Source organism: Phalacrocorax carbo, chromosome 3 (assembly GCF_963921805.1).
Source record: "Phalacrocorax carbo chromosome 3, bPhaCar2.1, whole genome shotgun sequence".
Lineage (NCBI taxonomy): Eukaryota > Metazoa > Chordata > Aves > Suliformes > Phalacrocoracidae > Phalacrocorax > Phalacrocorax carbo.
The window spans coordinates 12,020,235-12,029,443 of NC_087515.1; the positions used below are offsets into that span (position 1 = coordinate 12,020,235).

At 44.0% G+C, this 9,209-nt stretch overlaps 2 protein-coding genes across 6 annotated transcripts in view; one reads left to right on the forward strand and one right to left on the reverse strand.

Annotated features, from left to right (window-relative positions):
* Window positions 1–3,268, forward strand: part of PRKD3 (protein kinase D3) — a 47,695-nt gene extending 44,427 nt beyond the window's left edge. For all 3 annotated transcript variants that reach the window (XM_064445856.1, XM_064445855.1, XM_064445857.1), the window contains exon 19: window positions 28–3,268. In XM_064445856.1, the coding sequence (XP_064301926.1) occupies window positions 28–201 (174 nt within the window). In that variant the 3' untranslated portion in view covers window positions 202–3,268. The remainder of the gene's footprint in view (window positions 1–27) is intronic.
* Window positions 140–8,997, reverse strand: NDUFAF7 (NADH:ubiquinone oxidoreductase complex assembly factor 7). Of its 3 annotated transcripts, none has more exons than XR_010371974.1 (11): window positions 8,879–8,995; window positions 8,617–8,792; window positions 8,463–8,543; window positions 7,714–7,824; window positions 6,471–6,681; window positions 5,927–5,985; window positions 5,110–5,223; window positions 4,729–4,872; window positions 4,240–4,413; window positions 1,291–3,858; window positions 140–329 (listed from the first exon to the last, which is right to left on the reverse strand). XR_010371974.1 is itself a non-coding variant. In XM_064445858.1 (11 exons), the coding sequence occupies exons 1-11, from the start codon at window positions 8,958–8,960 to the stop codon at window positions 305–307; spliced, it is 1,386 nt and encodes a 461-aa protein (XP_064301928.1). In that variant the 5' UTR covers window positions 8,961–8,995; the 3' UTR covers window positions 140–304. The 3 variants fall into 3 exon arrangements, 2 of the variants coding, with proteins under 2 accessions (XP_064301928.1, XP_064301929.1); XM_064445858.1 differs by having other exon boundaries at window positions 3,650–3,858; XM_064445859.1 differs by lacking the exon at window positions 1,291–3,858 and having other exon boundaries at window positions 8,879–8,997.
* Between the last annotated feature and the right edge of the window lie 212 nt (window positions 8,998–9,209).

Here is a 9,209-nt window from a genome sequence, read left to right on the forward strand (position 1 = left end):
CTTCCTTAAATCTCTCTTACTCCTCAGGATTATCAGACTTGGCTTGACCTCAGAGAGTTTGAAACACGCATTGGAGAGCGTTACATTACCCACGAGAGTGACGATGCGCGCTGGAAAGAACATGCTTATGAACACAACCTTGAGTACCCCCAGCATTTTATTATGGCTCCTAATCCAGATGACATGGAAGAAGACCCTTGATTTATTCATTGTGCTAAATTGCAGCAAAGAAGGACACTCCGGACAGAAATTGAAGTGAAGTTTTGGAACAACTGTTGCTCTTTCTGAATTCTGTATGCGTAGTTCAGTGTCCAAAGCCCCAGAGGATCCTGCATTGACATGGGAAAAGACTGTCATTGACAAGCTTTTCTCCATCTCTGACTTAAACTATGAGCAGTATGACAGTGGGATAAGCCCCGTCGGGTAACATTTCACCAAGCTGTGTGGCTGCAAAGCCATTACTGAGGTGTGATGTGTACAGATTGAATGGCTTGTGTGTTTTTCAAGGTTATGTATTTTTTTGGTTGGTTTTTTTTTCATAGCCTACACAGTAAGAATTTTGTAATGGTTTTCTAATCCCTATTTACTAGGCCATAGAGGACTGTTTTCTGTTTCTTAGATACATCTCCTGTGTCCTAAACTGTGCATGGTGAAAAGAGACTGTAAAAAGAAATCAGTGTGGAATACCATGGCTAATAGCAAAACATGGTGGTTTAGGTCGAATACAGCGTCATAGATGAAGGAATAATTTGCTGCTGTTAAGACAGTTAAATATGTGTGTCTTTGCCCTAACTAAACTTTTTTCAGATACCAAAAAAAAAAAAAAAAAGAGAAAACCCCATAACTTCTTAAATTCCTCTCAAAACGCTGGCTGACAATCTAGAGAGGTGACAATCAAAGCTATGCTAGTCCTTTACTTTTTTCTGTTAAGCCAGAGCAATAAGCCGCAACAGCGCGTTGCTGCGCGAGGCTGGCACATGTCATTGATGCGCACCAAAGGCATTTTGCCTTAAAACTACACAAGTAATGCAGAGAGAGCACGCAAGGCTTGATGTAGCATATCCTTTCACTCTGGAAAAACGGCTTCTAGCAGGAGGATATGGAAGAATAGGGAAAAATACATGCAGCTTTCTTCTGGTTTTGTGAGTAATTAGACTTTTAAATTTTTTTCTGATATTTTTCTAATTTTTTTTAAGGTTCCCTGGACTTACATCAGGAGTAGTTTGTAGCCTGCTAGCTTGTATCTTAACTCTGCTCAAAACCCAGGAGTAACAGTGGATGTCAAATCACCTGTTGCTTCTGCCAGGGCAGCTGGATTGTAGGAGAAAGGGCTTTTTGCCTTCTGACCTTAACCTACAGCCCCTCCTGTCTGCTTTACTGTGCTCAGCGTTGTTGTTCAGGCTGAATGAAGAGTCCAAAACCAACTCCAAATCCAGTTTTTCATGCAGATGTCTCAGCTGATGGATTCCCAACCGCTTGCTGGCCTTGTGGCACGGTAGAGAGGAAGCAGCAATATTCTTTGGAAGCGATTCCCTCAGAGGACGCATAACAGTTAAAGTTCATGGTATTTCCAAGAAGTCTGAGGCCAGGAATGCTAAATGCAAATGGAAGAGGGTGGTTTTGTCCTGTTTTAAAAAATGGAAAAGGTGTGAAATCTTTCCTTGTATGTGGGGTAACAGCGTTGTGCTGGTGGAAGGTGCTGGATGGCTGCACATATCCCTGATGTGCCAAGCTGTTTAACTGGAGCTTGGTCTGAAATACGTTTTAGAATACTGATACAGGCTTGAACTGCAAAGTCAGCGAGAGGCTTTGGGGTACCTCTTCTCCCTCCTGCAAAGGTTTGTGGGTTTGGTTTTTTTTTTTTGTGTGTGTGTGTAGGTAAGTACTTTTTTTTTTTTCCTACTGTTGTTATTCAGGTAAGGAAGCAGGCAAGCAGACTTTTTCTAAGTTGTTAGGTATACATAAAATTTTACAAGGTTATTTCAGGGCTGGCAGCTGCTTGCAATGACAGTGACCCAGCAGTAAAGCCAGTGGCAGGTGCAGAAGTACATACCCACAGGTGGGTTTGGGTCTTTAACCCAGCTTTTCTTCTCCTATTGCCCTCAGTCTAACCGCCACTGAATTTTGTAGGTGTCTGAGGTGGTAAAGGCTGAACTCTGGCTTCCCCGTTAGGATGTACCAAGCTTTGTACAAAACGCTGGTGCGATCTCTGCGCAGTCCCCTGCAGCAGGCAGCGCGTCAGCCCTTCCCGCCACCATGTGTCCTCTCCTAGCACGTGTTTTCTCAGGTTTGTGCCCGGGACTGGCCCATGGCAGCCCCTGCCCTCCTACAGTGGGGGTTATCTTCCCCCTTCTATGCTGTCAGGGCCATGCAAAGGAATTCGGACGGGGCAGAATTTGTCCCTTAACCCCACCACCCTGTCAAGGCAGGGTTTCAGGACTATTTTTCATCTTTGGAACCAGAACAATCGCCTCTGAGGCTGGCGGTCTAGTGCTTGGCAAGGGAAGCAGTGCTTTTTCTTTCTCCTTCTCTCTGCAACTTCCATGGCTCCAGTGACCAAATTTCAGTGAAGCCATTGCTATCTTCCATCCTAACTGTAATGATGTAGATACAGTCTGGTTTTAAACTTCAGATTTTATACTTGAGTTTTCACTTCAGGTATTCCTGTGAGGTTTTTTTTTTTGTTTGTTTTAAGGGAGGGAAAAAAGCCAGCCTGGTCACTTGAAAAAGCATAACAGGAATAGAGGAAGGAAGGGACAACAGTGAAGTAGAAGGCCTGGCTGATATCTCTCCCCATAAAGTCTGCTCTGCTCCAACATATTATATGAGCTATTTATTCAAGTTGTATTAAAAAAAAATTAAAAATAAAGCTATTGGCCTTTGGAGGAGGTTACCTGACCACACATGTGGACTTATGGGGACAGCTAGTAGAAGCCACAAGCAGCTGGCAGTCAAGGAACCAAACAATCAGACTGAGATTAGGACTAAACTTTCTTCAGAGTAGTAAAAATAGCTGAGGTTTTTATTCCCTTTTTTCTACCTTTACTGCAAACTTTGACAGCAGTAGTTTATGGTGTTTCATATCCTTACCCCTAGATGAATTAAGTTGCATCCATGCAAAAAATAGTGCTATGATGATGCTAGAAAAAAGCTCATGTAAAATTTATAGCCTCAAAAGGACACTGTCAAGTACTTTTATATTTTTATACATCCCATTGTTTGTAAATATCCTCTGATAAGCTTGAAAATAAAATTTATTTCCCTATCAGCCTTGTTCTTTTTATTTACATGAATTATCTTTCCTGTCACATGCTTTTAGAAGGAAATGTTTCTTTATGCTTCCTTGGTTGTGGATCTGTCATTAGACAGTCCTGGCTGTGGGAATTCTGTTAGCAGGTACTTTGGAACTAATAACTCTTTTCGCATGGTTCTTGGCCCCATTCTCTTAATAAAGATATCTTCAAAAATATCAGGGCATCGTGTGTTTTAAGCAAGTATCAAACCTGAGCGTCTCCTTAGCACATATATTGCAAAATATTTAGTATGTCAAACCATAAAATGTGGGACTATTTTTTACTTTGATTTTTTAATTAAGCTGCTATTGTAAGCTACTATTTATCAGACATTTTGCTATAGTATTTGAAATTACTTCAGTAAGAGTTCATTGAATCCAGCCACAGGTGGTAAGGGAGACTTTGATTCTGGCTTATGTTCCCTGTCAGGATGCACAAGTCTGTGGTGAGGCAGCAGGGCAAAAAAGTTAAAACAGTCCCCCATCTTCTTGGGATTCATCAACATATCATAGCTGTGATGTAACTGCTCGTGAGTTGCTGTGTCACAGGAATTCTGCAAGAGCACCTAAAAAAAAAAAGAAAAATCTTACAGCCCTTCCTCCTGTCCTACCCATTCCCTCATACCTGCGATCCCTTGTTCCATCCTTTTCACTCACACAGATGTGATGGTGCCATAATGTTCCTTGGTACAGCAGCACAGTGTGGAGCTCACATACTGAGGTATGTAGCAAAGTTCTGCATTAAATACTCCTAAATACGATAAAACCTGCTTACTTTGAGGGATCCAGAGTAACATATGTCTAGGAGAAGCAACTCTCTGATCTCAGACCTACATGTTGTTTTGAATGATTTCTTTTAAAATTGGAATTTTAGGGAAGCCCTCTTGCAGCTCAGGAGTATTGCTGGTGGGTTAGGAGAGTTTATGTACCTGTAAACACTATTGTACCTGCAATCGGAGGTCAATGCCCATGTTTTTTAAGAACTCCCGCTGTTTTATGGGGCCTAACGTGGCTGTTCTTCCCTGCGTCATCTTTCGAAGATAGCTGAAATCAACATCTGCTGTCAGGTCTGCTGTACCAGGCGCTCTCAGCACATGATGAAGTTTGTGATTTCGAAAACCCTGAAAAATTAAATTGGAATATTATACTCATCTGTACTGCTAGCTACCACAGCTGGGCTAGCAAAGACTAAGTTGTGCATGAGAAGAGCAAATTATATTTTAAAAATTTGGAGCAAGGGTGCAGATTATCCTTCCCATCTGACAGAAAGCCTTATGGGCACTGATTTAAAGAACTACTCAGTTTTATGAACGCAGCATAACACAGTTTTTGATAGTACATCCACCCAAGACATTTCTCTTACAAGCAACTGATGATCCAAGTGACAAATAAAAGATAGAGTATTTTAGCCTATTATTTCAGGGTAAATGACTTACACGGAAAGTGTCAGTTTTAGTTCCATCGTGACCATAATCAGCAATGAGTGCAGCCCCACCATCATTTTCTATCCGACAGGCAAGCCTCTGGATGATGACACCAGCCTCAGGACACACTTCCACGTGATCTCTTGTTTCTTCAGGCTAGTGCGGGGTTCAAAGATCAAAACACCTGTATTAGCAAACAAGTACAGGGCAAGAGTTCTTCACACTTGATGTCTTGGGATTGGTGTCACTTCACTGGGGCACAGAGTACCAGGGGTGTATGTTAGCCTACCCGCAGCCTGAGCTAGTTTTTGCTAACAATCATTTTCAGTTTGTAAACGTACTTGGAAGAGTCAGCAGAGAGGCAACCACGAACTCTGGTAGGCATAACCTTACCTGAATGAAGTTTTCTGTTGCGGGCGTGCTGGATGGTGACAGGACAAACCGCAGCTGGTCAGGAACATCTGGATCTACATCAACCAACACTTCACGCCAGCCTTTCTCTGTTCTCTGTTTAATGAGCCCAAAAGTACTCATTTTACATGCTAACAGGTACAACAGTAATGTGTCTGTTTCACTGAACTAATGTGTCAAGCATTTTCACAAATGTTTTGAGAACATAATATGCTATTGACAACAACTATTCTATTTAATTCCAGTAACTGCCTTGGAAAAAACTTGTGGTAGAGACTAATCTGCAGAGTCCGCAAAACCCAGGTTTAACTACACTTAAAAGGGACAAACAATGCTGCCTCTTCTATTGACAGTGCGGCGTTTAACTACCAAAACAAAGTATTTTATTCTACCAGTGATTTTCATAAACTAATTATAAAATTTAAGTTGAAAGTTTCTTCTTCTGAATCCTAACTAGCCTATTCCCTATTATTTTATTATTTTATTATTATTTCTATTTATTCCAATTTTGTTATTCTCATTACCATTCAAATGAAAGTCCTTCATTCTTTAATAGTGGTACATAAAATAACATGGAAATTAAAAACTTCATTAATGTAGCATAAGAAATAAACTTGAGGCTTACCTCAGCAGAAATCGTCAGCTTTCTACAAGTTTCTCCATTTTCAAAATTCAGTTAGAAATATCTTATCACCAGAGACAATGCACATGTCTAGTTTGGCACCCTAATTCTATTCTTCCTCAAAGAGAAAAAGTGTTTAAGCAGATGGTCACAATTACAGTAGTAATCTTGCTATACCTGAAACTTATGTATTGGCAGGGCATCAAAAAACTCATGTGCTAGGTAAAAGCTGTAACCTGTGGGAAGGTAAAAAAGAATGCATTAAGTTATTAATGCTTCCAGAGCAGCTTCCAGTTAAAAATTAAAATGTTTTTATGAATTTTAATGAATTAAGCTGGTTAATGTGGTTGTGAAATAACTATCATTACAGCTACCTGTAGAAATGCTCTCTTTGTTGTATCCAAGCTGGAAGTAGCTTCCAGTCCATGAATTTTACATCGGTATCTCACAAGAGGAGATTCAGGCAAAGCCAGTAAATGGTTTCCCGTGAAAAGAAAACATCAAAATACAAGAAACTGGGTAGCTATCCCAAAATGACGGTAGTCAGAGTAAGTAGCAGTTACAAGAACGAGTCAAGATCCGGCCTGAGACTCACACAAGAACTAAGAGCTAATATGTGTACTATCTACTTCTCTACCCATGATGAAGGCATCTTCAGTTATCAAAAGCTGCAAATGGAGGAAGGACACCGCCCCTGTAACAAGGCGTTCAAGCTCCTCACCTGGCGGAACATCTTGAATGTCTCTGTACCAGGAGATGGGAATTCCAGTCTTGCTGATACCTTTCATGTAAGCAGACTTGTCCTCGGGGTTGGACTGTGCCTTCCCTCCTGTCAGCATCAGCGCTTGGATCTTGCTGAGTTTGGGACTCACTTCTACCAGATGAATAGAGACATCACATTTACTAAGCAAAGAGGCAAGCTGATTGAAGACCTATAAAGGCAGATGAATTCTGTTAGGCACAGTCACATGCCGTATACATTAAAGGTTTAAGGAATTAACCATTAATCTTATAACTTATATTCAAGATAAGATTTAGTTGGCTTTCATTTAACAGAACAGTCTCAGTAAGAGAGACTGCATTTTGCTCCTTCAGAAGGAAATGGGAATTTCTTCATCAGTTTTAATAAAAGCTGCTGCGCTTCTAAAGGTTATCATAGTACGGCACACGTTAAACAGTTGTAAGAACAGCAATATGAAATGCTAATTTAGAATAGTAATAGCCTGAAAGCAAGTAGCTCCTCTAACACCTACAGCGGGTTTAGCATTAGGAGAAAAATGGTTCAGTTTTCCCAGACACCATAAACAGAAAGGCCTCAGTATCCTACGTTTCACTGATTATTAGAGTTCTTTTTCATTAACGTACATAAACAGAATATAAGTTCTTCTGAGGTAATAAATCCTATTAGTGATTTGTTTTTGAATCAGTAGATTTTAATTAACAAACAGCCAGCCATGCAAGCACGGTAGAACAGAAAGGGTTAAATCCAAAGAAGTAAACTCCTGAAATCCCCAAAGGAACTGCCACAACTCCACTCCTGGATTATCATCCTCCTCCCCTTCCTCCTATTGCTTGTACTGAGGCGTCCCTCCCAGTTACGCACAGCAGCACCCTCCTACGTGACTTCCAGTTTGGAAAACGCTTTCCTATACAGAAGTCATCTGTAACGGGAGAGTCTTGCCCTCCCCTTCTATCAAGTAGTGTTTGAAAAATTACACATGTGTCTACACAGTGTGCACACACAGGCCTGGGCTTTGCTTTCAGCTCAGAGACCTGGTCTCTTTGCTGAATAGCAGAAACTTGCATACATTCTAATTAAATTCTAAGCTGCCAATCTCCTGACTGAAATGATTTGGTTACTAGGGAAGGTTAAACCCTGACAGCAAAACCTCATTCCTTCAGATTTCAGTGTAGCCACAGAATAAAGCCAGAAATAGAAAATCTTAATATTAGTTTTCACCTACCCGTAATATATCATCAGTAAGGGTGCCCCTCCCTGGGCCCAGTTCCACCAGCTGGAACGCTTTAGGTTTGCCCGCGGCTATCCATTCGCTAATGTACCATATTCCTATTAACTGACAGTGAGGAAAACACAGAGTTATAGTAATAACTTCTGAGCTTGTGGAAAGTGACATCTGCCTTTAGTCTGAAAATAACTAAGATACTATACAATATTGTCTTTCTCTGTATTTTAAAGTTAACAAAAATCATATGTAACCTTGCCCTCTTCTCTTTAAGTACTAAAATCGGTGACCGTTTGCTGTCAGCCCAGCAGAAGCCAGTCTCTGTGAGTAAACGGGTGGGACTCTTGCCTGCCTGGCACATGAACTTTTACTTCAGGCTCGGACGCAGGTCGCTGCCCCAAATAGCTGTTCTTCATGACAGCGCATCATGGAGAACAACGTTTGAGCCGGTCTGCGCTACTGGAGACGACGCGCAAACCGGAGTGAACAGGGCCAGAACATGAAAGTGAGTTTTGAGTAGAGTTTTCACACTGGGAAGCCACCATAACTCTTTTTATTTATAAAAAACCCAAAATCTATGTGAAAATAATTGTTACTCAGCACAGATGGTATCCCAAATTATAACACAAGAACCGGCTCCCCAGTTTTCCTTAAAAACAAAACAGCCCGTCCTCCTCCTCCAACAAGCAGCTTAACTGTAACTTAAGAACGACGGGGAGTTACCTAAGGCACAAGGAACTACGCGTTACCTCTCCAAACACCTGACTTATTTCAGGTGAGGTGACGAAATCCCCGCTCTCGCCGATGCCGCCGCCACGCGTGTAGTAACCCTGCGGAGGAGAGGGGAGAGGGGCTCAGCGGCCCGGCGGGGCTACCCTCCCGCCGCCCCGGCCCGGCCCGCACCTGGCCGGGGTTGGTGAGCGCCTCCCGCATGTACTCGGCCACCGTCACCGGCCCGGTGGCCCGCATCTTGAGCAGCAGGTGTCGCAGCATGGCGGTGGCCCGCCCGGGCCCCTCGGTGTCCGGCTGCCCCCCCGCGCCCGAGGAGGGCCGCGCCGCCGCCGCCGCCGCCGCCGGAGCTGTGGGGAGAGCAGGAGGATGAGGAGCTCAGCGGGCGGCTCGCGCCCCGGGGCGGGGGCGGGAGGGGAGTGGAGGCGGCGGTTACCATGGTGACGGGGGAGCCGCGGCCGGCCGGCCGAGCCCAGGGCAGCGGCGAGGAGTGCGCGGCGCGCGAGCGGCAGAACCATGGCCGCAACCCGCCCCTCCTCCCCCCCGCCTCTTCCTCTTCTTCCTCCTCCTCTTCCCCGGGTCCCGGCCGCTCGGTATCCGCACTGCCTCCCGCCGCCTGCCCGAGGCCGAGCCGCAGGCAAAGCGCCGCTGGGGGAAGCTGGCGGGCGAGCGGTCGACAGACAGCGGAGGTTTGCCTGGGCGCGCCCTGCCCGCCGCCGGCCCGGCCCGGCACTGCCCGCCCGCTCTCCCTCCTTGCAGGACCTGCG